Source organism: Sarcophilus harrisii, chromosome 1 (genome assembly GCF_902635505.1).
Source record: "Sarcophilus harrisii chromosome 1, mSarHar1.11, whole genome shotgun sequence".
Lineage (NCBI taxonomy): Eukaryota > Metazoa > Chordata > Mammalia > Dasyuromorphia > Dasyuridae > Sarcophilus > Sarcophilus harrisii.
The window spans coordinates 79667799-79685710 of record NC_045426.1 but is presented as its reverse complement, the minus strand read 5'-3'; the positions used below and the strand labels follow the sequence as shown (position 1 = coordinate 79685710).

Below are 17912 nucleotides of genomic sequence, written 5' to 3'. Positions count from 1 at the left end.
AGGGAATCAATGAAAAAAGAATGCTAACGAAGATGGCCTAGTTATATAAAATTATATTATAAAGCAGCAGTCATCAAAACCATTTGGTATTGGCTAAGAAATAGAATAGTCAATCAATAGAATAGGTTAGATTCACAAGACACAATAGTCAATAACTATGGCAACCTAGTGTTTGACAAACCAAAGGACCCCACCTTTTGGGATAAGAACTCACTGACAAAAACTGCTGGGAAAACTGGAAACTAGTATGAAAGAAATTAGGGCTCAAACCCACACTTAACACCACATACCAAGATAAGATCTAAAAGGGTTCATGATTTAGACATAAAGAGTGATATTATAAGCAGATTAGAACATAGGATAATTTACCTCTCAGATCTGTGGAGAAGGAAGAAATTTGTGTTTATAGAAGAATTTGAACTCATAACTGAACACCAGATAGATAATTTTGATTATTTTAAGTTAAAAAGTTGTTATATAAACAAAACTAATGCAGACAAGATCAGAAGGAAAGCACTAAACTGGGAAATCACTTTACATTTAAGGGTTCTGATAAAAGGCCTCATTTCTAAAATACACAGATAATCGACTCAAATTTATAAAAATTCAAGCCGTTCTCCAACTGATAAATGGTCAAAGGATATAAACAGATTATTTTCAGATGAAGAGATTATAATAATTTCTAGTTATGTGAAAAGATGCTCTAAATCACTATTGATCAAAGAAATGCAAATTAAGACAACTCTGAGATACTACTGCACACCTCTCAGATTGGCTAAGATGACAGGAAAAGACAAAGATGAATGCTGGAGGGGATTTGGGAAACTTGGGACACTGACACATTGTTGGTGGAATTGTGAACAGATCCAGCCATTCTGGAGAGCAATTTGAAACTATGTTCAAAAAGTTATCAAACTGTGCATACCCTTTGACCCAGCAGTGTTTCTATTAGGCTTGTATTCTAAAGAGACCATAAAGGGAAAGGTACCTGTATGTGCAAAAATGTTTGTGGAGCCCTGTTTGTAGTGGCCAGAAACTGGAAACTGAGTGGAAGCCCATCAGTTGGAGAATGGCTAAATAGATTATAGTATATGGATGTTATGGAATATTATTGTTCTATAAGAAATGATCAGCAGGATGATTTTAGAGAGGCCTGGAGAGACTTATATGAACTGATGCTAAGTGAAATGAGCAGGATCAGGAGATCATTGCACATGACAAAATCAATATTACATGATGACCAATTCTGAGGAATGTAACTCTTTCCAACAATGAAATGATTGATGCCAGGTCCAATGATCTTGTGATGAAGAGAGCCATCTGCACCCAGAGAGAGAACTGTGGGAAATGAATGTGGATCACAACATAACATTCTCACTTATTTTGTTGTTGTTCACTTGGATTTTGTTTTTTTACTCATTTACATTCTTTTTTTTGATCTGAACACAGGTAGAGCAATGCGCTTTAATGAGTCAGAAGATGTCTCTTCTGTGATCAGAGAGAAAGAAGGGGTGGGGGATAAGAAGTTCTACAGAATGAAGGAAACCAATTAAAACAAAAACCCAACTTGACTTTAGGCTTCATTAAGACAAATGGTGTCCAATAAGAATAGTAACACTCTTTACCCTAGTCAGATCACATCTGGAACACTGTCTTCTCTTCCAGGTGCCACATTTTCAAAAGGACTAACAAACTGGAGTATATCCAGAATGGTGAGGAGAATGAAGACCATTTCAACTGAAAATCCAGGCTACTTAGTGTACAGGATGTTGGAATTCTATCCACCATGATTCATTCCTACCACCCATTTTTTTTTAAAGTTAATTTATTTTTAATACATATTGTTGTATGAATTATGTTGGGAGAGAAAAATCAGAGCAAATGGGAAAAACCATGGGAGAGAGGGGAAAAAAAAAGAATATGAATATATATATATTGATTTACATTCAGTCTTCTTTGTACTTCCTCTGGATGTAGATGGCATTTTCTGTCCAAAGTCTATTGGGATTGCTTTGGATCAGTGAATCACTGAGAAGAACCAAGTCTTTCATAGTTGATCATGACACATTGCTGCCATTATTGTGTACAATGTATTCCTGGTTCTGCTTGATGCTCAGCATCAATTCATGTAAATCTTTTCAGGCCTCTCTACAATCAGTTTTTTCATCATTCTTATAGAACAATAATACTCTATTCCTTCATGTATCAAAACTTGCACAGTCATTCCCCAATTGAATTGAATTTTCCAATTCTTTGCTACCACAAAAAGAACTACTACAAATATTTTTGCATATGTGGGGCTTTTTCCCTCCTTTATGATTTTCCTTGGGATACAGACCCAGTAATGGCAGTGTTAGGTCAAAGAGTAAGCACAATTTTATACCCCTTTGGACATCGTTCTAGATTGTTCTCCAGAATGGTTGGATCATTTCACAACTCCACCAACAATGCATAAATTTTCCCACATCCCAACATTTATCATTATCCTTTCCTGTCACCTTAGCCAATCTGAGAGGTGTGGAGTAGTACCTCAGAATTGTTTTAATTTTTATTTCTCTAATCAATAGTGATTTAGAGCATTTTTCATGTAATTATAAATGCCTTTAATTTCCTCATCTGAAAATTTTCTGTTCATATTCTTTAACCACTTATCAATTGGTGAATGATGTATATTCTTATAAGTTTGACAGAATTCTTCATATATTTTATAGACCTTTATTAGAAATCCTGGCTATAGGAGATCATTATACACAGCAACAAGAAGACTATATGATGATCAATTCTGATGGATGTGGTTCTTTTCAACAATGAATTGATTCAAACCAGTTCCAACTGTCCAATAATCGAGAGCCATCTACACCCAGAGAGAGGACTATGGGAACTGAGTGTGGAACACAACATAGCATTCTCACTCTCTCTGTTGTTGTTTGCTTGCATTTTTGTTTTCCTTCTCAGGTTTTTTTTTTTTCTTTCTAGATCCAATTTTTCTTGTATAGCAAGATAAATGTATAAATATGTATACATATATTGGATTTAACATATACTTTAACATATTTAACATGTAATGGACTACCTGCCGTCTAGGGGAGGAGGAGAAAACTTGGAACAGAAGGTTTTGCAAGGGTCAATGTTGAAAAAATGACCTATGTATATGTTTTGTAAATAAAAATAAAATAAAATAAAAACAAAAAAGAAATACTAGCTATAAAGATTTTCCCCCTAAGTTTTGTATTTCCCTTTTTAATCCTGTTCCTGTTGGTTTTGTTTGTGAAAATACTTTTTAGCTTAATGTAATCAAAACTGTCCATTTTGCCTTTCATAATGTTCTCTAGTTCTTCTTTGGTCATAAATTCCTCCCTTCTCCAAAGATCTGATAGGTAAATTATCCCTTGTTCTCCTAATTTGTTTATGGTATCATCTTTTATGCCCAAATCATGTCTTCATTTTGACCTCATTTTGGTATGGGCCCACCACCTATCTTTGCTGCTGAGAAAATCACACCACCATTCTGACTGAGTCCAAAACAAATTCATGTTATCTCATTGCAAGTGGGAACTCACTGTTGTATGGCAAAGCTTTTATTTTTCCTTAACTTACTCCATTCATCTTAGTAGCTATTCCAAACCATTTTTATTCAAAGCCCTAAGGCTTTCTCTTCCTGCCCTTTAGTGGACCTCCTTGATTCTTACTTTATTAAGAAAATTCAAAATTATTCACTAAAAGCTCTTTTCATCTCTGCTAGTCATATTTCAAAATTCTTCTACATCTTCCCCAAGTCTGAGGAAGAGGTGGCCCTTCTCCTTGCGAAGATGACACTCTCTACCTATGCCTTCAACATCTTCCCCTCCAGCAATCTGCCCCTTTATTTCTTCCTCTTTCATCTTTGATTTTTCCTTGTCCACTGGCTATTTTTCACTGCCAAATTCAAAGAATTGTTTACACTAAATATCTCCAAATCTCCCACTCACTTTTGACTGCCCTTCCCCCTCACTTCCTTGAAATCGTTCTCTCTAAAACTACAGATGATTTAGAACCAATTGGTTATCCAGACTCAAAGAGCAGTTATGAATGGCTGGATGCTAATGTGGCAGGAGGTCTCCAGCAGAGTACCTCAATAAATAAAGCATTTTTAAGTGCCTACTATGTGTGTGTGTATGTACTTGGTCTGTACTTCTTAACATTTTTATTCATTACTTGAATAAAATATTATTTGAATTACTTGAATTTGAATTCATCAAGTTTATAAATGAGACAAAGTTAGCAAGTACTTAGCTATCAGGATCCAAAAAGACTTCGACAGGCTAAAGTGCTGAATCTCTAAAGATCAAAAACCATTGGAAACAAAGGTAAAATCTTATACTTTAGCACAAAAAACAATTTCACAAATACAAGATGGGAAATGCATGGTTAGACAGTTATTTGAAAAAGATCTGAGGGCTTTAGTGGACTGCAAGCTCAACAAGTCAGCAATTCTCAAAAATCTATTAAAGTTCTGGGCTATATTAGACCAGCACAGGATCTAAGAATAAGAAGGTTATAGTCCCCTCTGTATCCTTGTCAGCTTTTACCTTTGTCTAGTTCTGGGCCCTATAGTTTAGTGTCCAGAGGGAGGCAATCAGGATGGTAAAGTTCATGTCATACAAGGGTCAACTGAAGAACCTATATATGTTTTATATAGTTAGAAGAAAAGAAGACATAAGGAAGCATAGGGGGACTGAGAAAAGAAAGATGAAGAAGAACAAGAAGGAGGAGGAGGAGAAGGAGCAGGAAGAAAAGAAGCTGTCTATATATATAGAATATTAAGATTTCTTAAATGATCTACATGTTGCCTCATCTGATCCTCACAACCCCTTGTGAGGTAGATGCTGTAATTGTTTCCATGTTATAGATGACTAAATGAAGGCTGAAATAGGTGAATCAACTTGGGTCCTCCTGACTCTAATGTTAGTATTCTATCCACTGACCCACTTAGCTACCTCAAGATCAAGTATCTGATAAACATCTTAAACTTATAATGTTAAATATAACATCTCCCCTTTAGACCTTTGTGTCTTCCAAACTTTCTTAGCTTCCCAACTAGTCTTCCTGACTGTAGTTCGTGCTTCTCCAACCCATCTTCCACAAAACTGCTAAAATAATCTTCTTAAGACAAAGGTTTATTACTTTACCACCAGAAAAACTTCAACAGTGGCTCTATGTTGCCTATAGGAGAAAACACCAGTCTCTATAACCTGGCTCCAATTTAGTCCTCTTTATGTGCTCTCTGCCCAACCCAACCAATTTTTTTGCAGTTGCTCCCAAATGATGTTCTATGGCCTTTACACAGGTTGACCCTCACTTCCTCTTCCTCTTTGCTTTTTAGAATCCCTCACTTCCTTTTCTCATTCTTGTAGACACTAGGATTTACCCCATGAAAGAGCTTGTATTCACTAGATATAGCTTTCTTTCACAAAGGCAAGAAGACCTGAATTCAAATTCTATTTCTGACACATACATAGCTGTGTGACATTAGACAAGTCATTTCACCTCTGAGTACTCCTAGGCAGCTAAGACTGTAAGTTGCAAAAGAGTTAATGACCTGCATTAGAAAGAGGAAGTTTCCTTCTACACTAATGAAATCAGATCTAGAATCTATAGATTCCCTCCTCAAATTTTTGTATGTTTTTATGTGTATATATTATTTTCAGATAATATATAAGCTGCTTGAGGGCAAAAATTGTTTCATTTTTGTCCTTTTATCCCTAGTAACCATCTCAGGATCTGCTAGTGAATAGGTGCTTATCAATGCTTGTTGATTAATTGCCATCTAAGGAAAAACTTCCTAGCAATTAGAAGTGTTCCAAAGGGAAAGTGTTGCACCATGAGATAATAGGTTCTCCCTTGGATGAAACTTGATTACCACTTACTTGGGATGCTATAGAGAAGATTCTGGTTTAGGTACAAGCTGAACAAGATGACCTTTGAGGTTCCTTCCTACCCTGAGATTCTGCACATTTGAGAGAGACTGTTATTTAGTATGGGAGCTCGGGATGTAGTTGAAAACATGAGAAGAGAATAAAAGGTCTAGAATAGTTGCATTAGAAAAATTTTGTTTTGTTTTGTTTAAATAATAATGGCAGCAGAAATGGACTGGTAAACAATGTGAAGAAATGATGTATCATGACTGTGATAGCCAGAGGACAGAGCAAAACTAAGTGCCCACTTTGACCCCAGCCTCCTCTGCACTGCCCTACCTCAGTGAGCTGACCAGCTCTACACTATCAGCAAAGACTGACAGAATTCTAAGCTTCATAGAAATTTGGGCACAGCAGATACACAGAGCATGGAGGAAATAGTGAGTGGAATGGGGATAGTTCCAGCCCTGCTTCCAATGACCATAGATAAATCTCTTCATTTCTCTATTCTTTCCTTTGGCCCAAGTCCCTCCCAGAGTTCTGACTATTCTATGTGGATCTGACTCTATATATTCTTCTTTACGAACCCCAGAAATATCTCTTACAGATGGCCATTTGGAGTCCACACTCAAAACTTGTCCTACAAATGGCTCACTAAGCTACCAACATTCTGCAAAAAAACACATTTCTCTCACTTAAAGACAGAAGAATCAAGCCAGGTATTATCTCTATCATATGCTAAGCTATGCCAACCAGCTTCTTATCTCTTCTTTAAAATGTCATTTGACCTTGCTAATCAGCAAAGGGCTATGAATTAGTCTCCCTATGCCAGTCCAGTAGCAGAAAGCTTGAGTGTATGTGTGTGTGTGTGTGTGTGCACGTGCATTTTTACCATATTCGCCAAACCGAAGAGACTCCCATTGTTGCCACTCCACCAGAACACTGACAGCTCGCACGCCTGCATAGATAAGCAGCATCCCCAAGGTGGCATCGAGGAGGAAGTTGATAAGATACCTAAAGGAGAAGGTGTGCATAATGCATGATCAGGAAAGCATCCTCAGCTTCTCATTCATGGGGACATCTTCCAAAAAGTGATATACGCCAGAGCAATGATGGCCAATCTTTGTCTTGAAGAAAGGCAAATAGTTAGAGGACCTCTGCGGGCTGCCAAGTTTAAGGATATGTGTTTGTAAGATGTTATATGATTTTCATAAGGCATTATAACTATTCCCACTTTTAAAGGTAACAAGCAGTATACCCAAATTAGTCCTCAACAAGTAATCAAGAGGCAACTAATTGTATATTAAAAAGATGTTTCAATTTATAAAAAGATTCATTTACATTCCCTTCCCTTAAATATACTTACCCCAATGAATTGGGTATCAATTAAATATAATTAATATCTTTTGAATTGTATTAGATTGAAAAAAGGACAGAGAAAAGACAAAATTTATTTATAAAGCTGAAACTGAATAATTGTACCTAACCAAGAGCTGATTCAATAGAAATTTAAAACTACCCAGAAATGAGGACAGAAATGAATGACAAATAAGATTTGAATTATAAATATTGATTCATTTGAAATCTGTTTACTGAGTAGTATCTATGTATAATATATCACACTAGCTCTTCAGGAAAGTGATAATAGGAGCCACACAAAGCAAGGTATGTCCGTATTCTGTATTCTGACATGTAGAAGGAGAATATCATGGTAAAGATAAGTATCACATCTTCAATCTGACGTTTTGTGGTCTGTTTCTATTTGGTTGTCATTATACTGAGAGGAATTCTAATTCTGTTCTGAAATCTCAGGAGAACGCTCTCCTGTGCCTTCTCCCTTGGGCCCCAGTGGTGGGCAGTGCTCCACCTGCTGGAAACTCCCTCACAAAGCAGCCTCCCTGGGAGGCCTTCTCTTACAGACAAGCAGAGAACCCCTTCCATCTTGGTACAGTGGAAAGAGAACTCAAAGTCAAAAAATCCGGCATCTCCTGCTACTAACACGCCAGAGAACTCGGCACTCACGACCTCCTGGAGAGGCTCACAGGCTTAAGAGATGAAACGACTGGTAGGCCCAGCCCCAACTCTTACTTCCAAGGCACTGAGCTCTACTCATGGCCACAGAGGGGGAGCCCCCCAGATGTCGGGTTCCAGGGGACCTCTTAGTGACCCAGGCAGTGCTCTCAAGGCAAACTGTAGGGGAGCCGTACACCTGGGAGCCAATAAAGCCATCGGTCTGGACTCCGGCTGGGCACCAGCTGATTTCTACGGTGCCCTACCAGACTCAACACTGGGAGTCTGCGAATGAAATGGCGCTGTCCTGGGAAACCTGGCCCTGCACGTCCAACAGGAGACAGCTATGCCTTCTGCTGAGCAGCAGAGGTTTTTTTTTTTAAAAACATTCATCAGTAAGAAGAAACAGCAAACAGGCTCCTCCAATTCACTCCGGTGTGAGTCACTCTAGCTGCAACCAGCCATCCCTCCGGATTCTTTAGGTTCTAAGGAACACTCCTTATAACTAGATGACCTCTCAGATCTGTACAGCAATAAGATCACTAGCCTAGGATCTGACCATTCCCAGTCTGAAATTCTGCACTCCTATAGCTTTAAATCGACCTCACTCATCCTGTCCAACATTCACTTCTTTCTATGGCTCAGCTTGTTCTAGTCCACATCTATTCTATCACAAGTAAAGGTTAACAAAAGATACGATCAATAAACAAACTTTCATTCAATGCCTCTTGTGCTGAGAACTATATTCAGCAATGGGAATACAAGGACAAATATTAAATAGTCCCTGCCTCCAAAGATATGCAAAATCAGGAGGAATGATAGGGGTGTGTGTTTGTGTGGGTGTGTATAATATACATATATATGGGTATGTATAACATATATATATGATTTATACTCATATGTGTGTATGTAAGTGTGTGAGTATAAATCATGTAAACAGTCATTGCAGGGAGCAGCAATAGGAGCTGGGAGGTTTAGGAAGAATCGTATGTAAGATATGACATGTTACTGGAAGTTCCAAGGAAGCTGGAGGACTTTAAGAGATAGAAAGGGAATATGGTGGTTGAAAGAAAAAAGAGGAAGAAAACAATTACTTTGCCCACCAACTTGTCTTTCCACTGAAAAATCACAAGAGGTCACTCTTGGATCCCAAATGAAAAGAAAGAACAGCTTGCTTAAATCATAATAATCTGGCTTTAATTTTTCCTTTCACTCCTGGCTTGGGGTTTTCCTCAGGCTGGCCCTAAGTCTATAAACTTTCCCAAAAAGATTCATATTATCTACTGTTGCAAGTCTGGATGAAATATAAACTCTTTTAGGGCAAGTGCTGGGTTTTTGATCTTTATATTTCTAGTGTGCAACACAATAAGTTTAACTAGTGCTGGTAGAACTGAAATGGAATGGATAGAGTCAGAATAGAGGAATGATTCTTGTTTGGGCAGGATTTATAACGTAACAATAAATTCCCAGCTCTTGCCCATTACATATAAACAGGATTTCAGCTGAACTTACTGCAGCTAGAGGAAGCTTGTCTTATTTTAAAAGCAGGTGTTCCAACTAAACTCCATGCTCTTCATTCAGTGAAAGATAAAGGATAAGTTGAGCACAGAGTACAATATATGAATAACTAGATATCTATTGGCAAATGATCAGTTTTGTGACAGTATTTGAATCCCCTCCACACTTGAACATTGATGAGATCCTGAGTTACTAGATGTAATTGGCAAAGAAAGGTGGAATTCCTCCCTGAGGCAGGCAAGAAGGGGACCGAGAGGGATCAATTCAACCTCATGGTCTCACCCTCTGTGGAAGTCCTGGGTAGCCCCACCTTGCTATCTCGGTCAGAAATCTGAGTTATGTCAAATTCCTGAAGTTAGATTTCCCCTAAAAATCTGTCCATGGATCACATCTTTGCTGAATTCAACACCCCAAACAACACTCCCCTTTGTGGTGTCTTTCTCCTTAACTATCCCCCATGCCACGTGCTGTCTCCTCTCATTCCCCCACCATGCCTCTGTTCTTTTCTCCTTTTTATACCTTATTTTTTTTTGACTTTTTTTTATTATAACTTTTTATTGACAGAACCCATGCCTGGGTAATTTTTTACAACATTATTCCTTGAACTCACTTCTGTTCCTACTTTTCCCTTCCCTCCCTCCACTCCCCTCCCCCAGATGGCAAGCAGTCCTATATATGTTAAATATGTCACAGTATATCCTAGATACAATATGTGCAGAACCGAGCAGTTCTCTTGTTGCACAGGAAGAATTGGATTCAGAAGGTAAAAATAACCTGGGAAGAAAAACAAAAATGTAAGCAGTTTACATTCATCTCCCAGTATTCTTTCTTTGGGTGTAGCTGCTCCTGTCCATCATTGATCAATTGGAACTGAGTTAGATCTTCTCTTTGTTGAAGAAATTCACTTCCATCAGAATACATCCTCATACAGTATCGTTGTTGAAATATATAATTTCCTGGTTCTACTCATTTCACTCAGCACCAGTGTAAGACTCTCCAGGCCTTTCTGAAATCATCCTGCTGGGTCATTTCTTACAGAACAATAATATTCCATAACATTCATATATCACAATTTACCCAACCATTCTCCAAGATGAGCACCCATTCGTTTTCCAGTTTCTAGCCACTACAAACAGGGCTGCATTTTGGCACATACAGGTCCCTTTCCTTCTTTAAGATCTCTTTGGGATATAAGCCCAGTAGTAGCACTGCTGGATCAAAGGGTATGCACAGTGTGATAGCTTTTTGGGCATAGTTCCAAATTGCTCTCCAGAATGGTTGGATTCGCTCACAACTCCACCAACAATGCATCAGTGTCCCAGTGTTCCCACATCCCTTCCAACATTCATCATTATTTTTTCCTGTCATCTTAGTCAATCTGTCAGGTGTGTAGTGGTATCTCAGAGTTGTCTTAATTTGCATTTCTCTGATCAATAGTGATTTGGAGTTTCAAATGAGTGGAAATAGTTTCAATTTCATCATCTAAAAATTGTCTGTTCATATCATTTGACCATTTGTCAATTGGAGAATGGCTTGATTTCTTATAAATTAGAGTCAATTGTCTATATATTTTGGAAATGAGGCCTTTATCTGAACCTTTAACTGTAAAAATGTTTTCCCAGTTTGTTGCTTCCCTTCTAATCTTGTTTGCATTAGTTTTGTTTGTACAAAAGCTTTTTAACTTGATATAATAAAAATTATCTATTTTGTGATTAATAATGATCTCTAGTTCTTCTTTGGTCACAAATTCCTTCCTCTTCCACAAGTCTGAGATGAAAACTATTGTATGTTCCTCTAATTTATTTATAATCTCATTCTTTATGCCTAAATCATGGACCCATTTTGACCTTATCTTGTTATATATGGTATTAAGTGTGGGTCCATGCCTAGTTTCTGCCATACCAATTTCCAATTTTTCCAGAAGTCTTTGGCAAACAGTGAATTCTTATTCCAAAAGTTGGGATCTTTGGGTTTGTCAAACATTAGATTGCTAGATTACTGACTATTTTGTCATGTGAACCTAACCTATTCCACTGATCAACTTATCTATTTCTTAGCCAATACCAAATGTGTACCTTATATTCTTATACCTTTTAGGATCCTCCAACCTCATGGGGTATTCCCTTTCTCCAGGTTAATTGTGAGTTCCATTAGAGGACTTGTCTTTTCCATCATTAAATGTTACAACAAATTCCTTTTCTTGCTAACTAAATGCTCTCCCAACTCTACTTCATATTTACCATTCCTGGTATCTATTGTGCATTTTTGTTTTGTCTATAACCTCTTCTCCTAAATAAACCCATTTTTTACCAAAGGGAATGACCACTGTGAATACTTGACATGACCAAACCCCAACATTTGGTGTCTAAATCTCATTATTCAGTGCTAAACCTCAAACACATTCTTTGCAGCCAGGAATTGCTCTCCTAAGCCACATCAACATCACATTGTTTGTAGCAGAAAGGAAGTACCATTCAGAAAGAATATATTGTGGTTCTATGTTCTCCTCAAATCCTATGCAGCATTTATTGTACACAGACGTCTGACCTTGATTTCCCTGGGAGCTGGATCCCACAATGGACAATTCAGAATTCACTTCACTGGCCCAGGTCTCTGGCCCAAGGAGCTTTTGGGTGGTCAGAACTGGCCTCAGCTTACATGAGAGCTACACAGCCTTCAGTCTCCTGGTGTTCTATCTTGCTCCTCCATTCCTCAGTTCTATGGCCCAGCAATGGCAGTTCAGAGCTGTTACAGCACTATGGCCCCCAGTGGATTGTTATTCCTGAAGGGCACCAGAGCTGGGGCTTTCCTGGCACTTGTCAGCCTGAGGTGCACTCTCAATGTGCCCAGGAAGCCTTACCGCTGGGAGGCAGAGATGGTGAGTAAGGCTCAGTGGGCATTACTAGGTCATGGATTCTGTTTTTATTCTTCTCCAATATGGAGCTGGGTGAAGTTGCTTTATCTTTGGCTACAATTTCTTGGTGTGTCTTGGAGAGCTTTGAGAATGCGGGCATCAAAGAAAATGTCTAGTCCTTCATCTTGTTCCTCATAGGACTCCAAATTCTGCCCCAATCTCCTCAATGATATTCCATTCTCTCTTCTCCAGTCCATCTCTCACACAGCTACCACACTGATGTTCTTGAAATTCAGGTCCAATGCCCATGTCGTTGCTTTGCACCAGAACCTTCAGGGCAATGCCCTGTTTGGCATTTAGAGCCCTTCCGAGCCTGGCCTTGGCTACTTTCCTTTTGCATTGTAGGCCTCCTTGTCATTTCCTCTATGCTACAGCCCGGTTCCCATATCTATGCCTCTACTTCCCTTCTCTCCCTCACTTGGAGGATGCTCTTCCCTCTCTCCTCTACCTCCAGGAACATCATGTTGCTTTCAAAGCTCAGCACAAGGACAAGGGCTTTCCATTGGCCTTTTCTGATTCCCACAGCTGTTCAATCTTCTTTTAAGACCTTCACTCTACCTTCAATCACACTCCAACGCAAATCAGTTTTTTTTTTTTTGTATACAATAGTATTCACTTATCTGTGACTATAATGTATTCTCCTTCTAGAACATAAGCTTCTTCAGGTTACAACTCAATTTTGAATTTGTATTCCTAGTTCATAGCAAATGCTTAAATCAATGCATATTAATTGATCTAATAGGCAGAAATGTATCAGAAATGAAAATTAAACAAACTTTTTAAAAAATTAAACAAAAATAGGTTAAAAAGGCTCTCCAAACTAAAGGAAGTTTAAAAGAAAGAACAGTGACCAATTTGCCAACAAAAAGCCCAAATTCTTGTGTCTATTGGAAATGAACTAGAATGAAGCTAACAGTGTGGGCAAGTGAAGTTAACTAAATCTATATTAAACACAGGATACTTACAGTGAACAAGGGTCCTCTTCAGTAAGATCTGATAAATAGACATTTGCAAAGTGGATGAACAACATTCCTATGGCTTGTTTTGAAGTGTCTAGAAACCTGTACAGGAAAAGAGAGCAATCAAAAGGAATTGAAAGGAATGGGATGTTTTCATCTCCCAAAGACAAGCATAGTTTCAGGAAATCACTGGACAAAAGGAAAGTTGAGGGTTGTAATGAGTTTGTAAGTCCACACTAGAGAGAGATATTTCTCCCATTTCATTTCATATTAGGGTAGACACCATAGTCCAAGACAAAAATTTATGGTTAGCATTTAGCATACCATCAACAACATGACATTTGACAGGCCTACAATTACTACCAGTCATTGAAATTAAAAATATTTTTTGCTCTTCTACCTGATTAATTCATAATTTTAAAATGCTATTTACTTGCTTCACATTGAAGTCCAAGAAACCTCATTTTAAAGTTTCACCATTTGAGACTTGTTGATAAGGTTTAATCTGGCACAATATCAATACTTCTCCTGTGCCCCACCCCCACAGAGCCTGAAACAATCAGAAGTTCTAACATTTAAAGGAGAGAGTGACAGAACAAGGTTCCCAGACCTCCATACTGGGCTTGAAGGGAATGTTGTTTTGTGGATCAGACAGGTGTACCTAAAAAAGTGTAGGATCTCAGTTTTTCCCCACAGACACAAGTTCTACAAGATAGCCCACAGGCTACAGGCTGACTCAGTTGGTGTTTGTGACAGCCCCTTTACTTCCCAAGCTTGTGTGCCCACTGCAGTGATTCCAATGACTTCCAGCTGTGCCATATCTCAGAATGACAAAGGGGATGGATGGGAAGTAAAGACTCAGCACAGAATGTTGAAGATGCAACATATGTGAAAGACACTTTTTTTCTTGAAATACCCTCTGTCTCAGATGCTATTGGATCTTTTTGTGGCCAGGTTTCTTGAGAAGTGATTTTTAGTAGCAAACACGGCCAAGACAGTATATAAAATATTCTAACAGAGTTCACAGACAACAGTGATGAGTTCAACATCAGTAAAGTACAATGAAATACATGGTGCTAATTCTCTAAAGAACTTAATAAAGAGGATTATCTTGTACTGATTCAGTACATGTAGAGACTGGCTGATCTATTGGTAGCAGGGCTGATACCCAAAGAAATGACTTCAAAAGTCATCTGCAGAAAAACCACCTATTTCCTTTTATGTGGCTCAGGGTGCAGTTTTCTCTCAGAATCATTACCATTGTACCCCCAAGAGAAAAAGCTGCAACATTATTGGCCAGCCTTTGACTAAATAACATTGAAGAATAAAAAGACCAACAGCCAAAGGAAAGCATAATATACATTTGGAATGACAAGCTTGATCTCTAAATTATGACTATTACATATTCAAGTTCCCAGACTATATCACAAATGGATTCTAACTCATTAGCTTATCTAAATTTGAGAAGTCATCAAAAGAAGATTTGCAAGAGGAAACTGATGAATTTGTATTCTCTTCTGTCTTCAAAAACTGTATAAGCAGAGGAATGATGCAATAAGATTTTTTTTTTTTAAATACCAGGAAAAAACAACTTTCTTTTATCTTTCATAGCCCCCTGATGTTTGACTATAAAAAGCTTCCAGTTTTTTAGGTTTCATAATAGCAACAATTATTTTTTCACAAAATAAGCAGCTCACACATAAAAGCATTCTAAAAGTACTTAATATTTAAAACTTACCATATTCTCCATGGACGCCTTTCATGCTTTGGTTCTCTGAAGCGCTTGACTGAAAGAAAGGCAAAGACAGTCATTGTGGATTCCCAAATAAACAATATAAAGATAGATAATTAGTACTACTATGTGTGTTCACAAGACTGAATTTAAATTTTTATACTGAATACATGGCAAGATAAGGAGTATCTAATAAAAAGTACATATGCTTGTATGTCTACTACCCTAATGGATACATAACTTCTCACAATACTTTAAGAATGTGCAATTTTGAAACAGAACCAACATGGCAGAGCAGTAGGAAGCAGTACAGCAGTTAAGTTTTGCTCCTAAATTTTTCCAACAGATCTAGGAAATACATCACTTGGAATCCTAATGAAAAAAATCTAGGGGAAAAAAAAAATCAGTGAATCACTTGTCTAGGCTAGTTCAGCATAAAGAAACAGACATGGAGGTCTGTGAGTGACTGGAGGCAGCACTGGCCAAAAACATACTGCAGATGCAGCACTTTAGTCCCAGGGAAAGGTTGTGCAAGAGGGAAAGAAAGGTCCAGATTAGGCCTGGGGCATTTCCAGACTAACAATGGTCTAAGAAATGCTCTAGATGCCAAAGGGAAAGGTGTCTAAAGGCAACTATGCCCCCCACTACCTAGTTGCAGGTCATAGCTGAAAATCAGACTGAGAAGGAGACCTGAACAGGAGAGTAGAGTTCTCAAGTGTGGAGGATCTGGGGAGTTGACTGGAAAAGAGGAAATTTAGAAGCCAGCAGCTGCAACGGGGTGGCTCGCTCATTGGGTGCAGAGCAAGGTCTCATTTAAAGCATTCAGGTCATCTTGAAGAGGAATAATCAAGGCAAGAATCCTAGACCATAGGGGAACCTACAATTCTGACACTCTGAACCAAGAGAACTTTCCAGTTAGCTGAAGTAGAATCCAGAGCAGTCTACTGTTAAACCAAAACCAAAAGGTCAGGAACTTGCAGAGCTGAAACCAAGGGCAGAAATAATACTTTTTCCTGGATTGGACCACCCTGGGAACATTAAAAGATATTAAAAAAACAACCCCCCCAAAAAAAAAAAAAAAACCCAAACACTTGTCCTTGACATCCTGGAATAATACAATAACCAATACCTCCCAAAAAGTAGCAACAGGACTATTCCAGACTTTCCTGTAGCAGAGTGGTGGAACCCAACCCTAACATCAAGTCTGAAGTCAGGAAGTAAACTAAAAAATTGGAAGGAAAAGACTCTTCTATCATAATGAATTATTATGGTGATTGAGATTATCAAGACAGAAGAATAAAATGACAAAACATCTACAAACAATGCTCCAGACAAAAACATAGCTTGTGCATACAGCTGACTAGAATTCCTGGAAGAGATGAAGCAAAAATTGAAAAAAAAAATTTTTTTTAAATGTTTTCACAAATAGAATGAAAAATATGAGGGAAAAGGTAGAGAAAAAATAAGATCTATGGAAGAAAGAATCAGAAAGAGAATTAAAAGCCTGGCACAAGAGGTTCAAAATCTTGTCCAAGCAACAAACTCTCTTAAGAATCAGAGTGGATAAAATAGAAGCTAATGACTCCATGAGGCAACGAGAAATGTTAAAACAAAATCAAAAGGCTGAGGGGAAAAAAAAAGAAGAAAATGTAAAGCATCTCATAGCAAAAACTAGTGACACAGAAAACAGATCAAAGAGAAAATATTAAGAATCACCTGAATGCTGACATACACACAAAAAAAGCCTAGACATCATATTGCATGAAATCTCAAACGAAAACTGCTCAGATCTTTTAGAATCAAAGGGCAAAGTGGAAACAGAACCAATCAGTCGCTTCCTGAAAGAAATTCCCAAAAGAAAACTCCCATAAACATCATGGCTAATTACTCAAGGAACTACAGGATTACGAACAATTTAGGAGCCCCCATAATAAAGACGTGAACTTAGAATCCAATATTTCAGAAGGCAAAAGACAAACTTAGAGTTAAGAATATCTTACCCCAGTCAAAACAGATGATAATGGCAAGGAAAAAGGGTTATCTCTTCATATGAGACAGGATCAGAAAGATTAGGTGATTTGCTTATGATCACAGAGCAAGTAACACTGGAGAAAGGATCTGAATCCAAATTTTTCTAAGATCTATTAAGAATAATAACCTGGCATCTGAACATGGGACATAAGAAACAAGAATTACAAGAAGCAGCAGCAGTGCTCGAGAGCTATTCATGAGTAGGATGCTCCCAGAGTTCCTTTGGTAATCACAGGGAAGGAAAAGGAGAAGAGACCCCATAAGACTTTTTTAGTCGGGGTAATTAAATGGGCCAATATATCAAAGGGCCGAGCCAGGAGACTGATGAGAGACTGTTCTGACTACAGTCCTCTTCTCCCTTTGAAAGTCTGCCTCCGTGACATCTCACAAGATCAACACCTGCTATAGTATCTCACCCTACAACTATCCAGAGGTGATAGTGGGCTGCTTGTGTTCCTCAGTGTGTGGGACAGCAAATGCACAAACTTACTGACCATGGGGGGAAAATAATTGCGTCTAAAACAAAAAATGAGGGATTGTTAAAAACCATGCCTAGGTGAAGGGGCAGGTCAATTCTCCGAGAGCCTCCACAGCTGTGGATCATAACATCTGAAGGAGTTGCAGGGCACCCGTTGCTGACACAGGTGTTTTGGACTGGGAATGAGATAAACTGGAGGCAGAGGGAACAGAACACAACTGCTTTTCCTTCCCCTTCACCCCCTCACATGAAGAGATCCATTCTGCACCTCTAAGTTAGACCTTCAGCAGCCACTGGCAGATGGCTCTGGTATAGCAACAATAACCTATCAAGCTGAGCCATCAGCGCAGAGTCAATGGGAGGAAGCTACCCTTTT

At 38.3% G+C, this 17912-nt stretch overlaps 1 protein-coding gene across 1 annotated transcript in view; it reads right to left on the bottom strand.

The window, feature by feature from the left end:
• LOC100917316 (store-operated calcium entry regulator STIMATE) overlaps window positions 1-17912 on the bottom strand; it is a 66695-nt gene that overhangs the window by 24493 nt on the left and 24290 nt on the right. Inside the window, exons 2-4 of the mRNA XM_031957458.1 lie at window positions 15034-15082; window positions 13302-13397; window positions 6787-6908 (exon numbers count right to left, since the gene is read on the bottom strand). Coding sequence (XP_031813318.1) covers window positions 6787-6908; window positions 13302-13397; window positions 15034-15082 — 267 coding nt within the window. The remainder of the gene's footprint in view (window positions 1-6786; window positions 6909-13301; window positions 13398-15033; window positions 15083-17912) is intronic.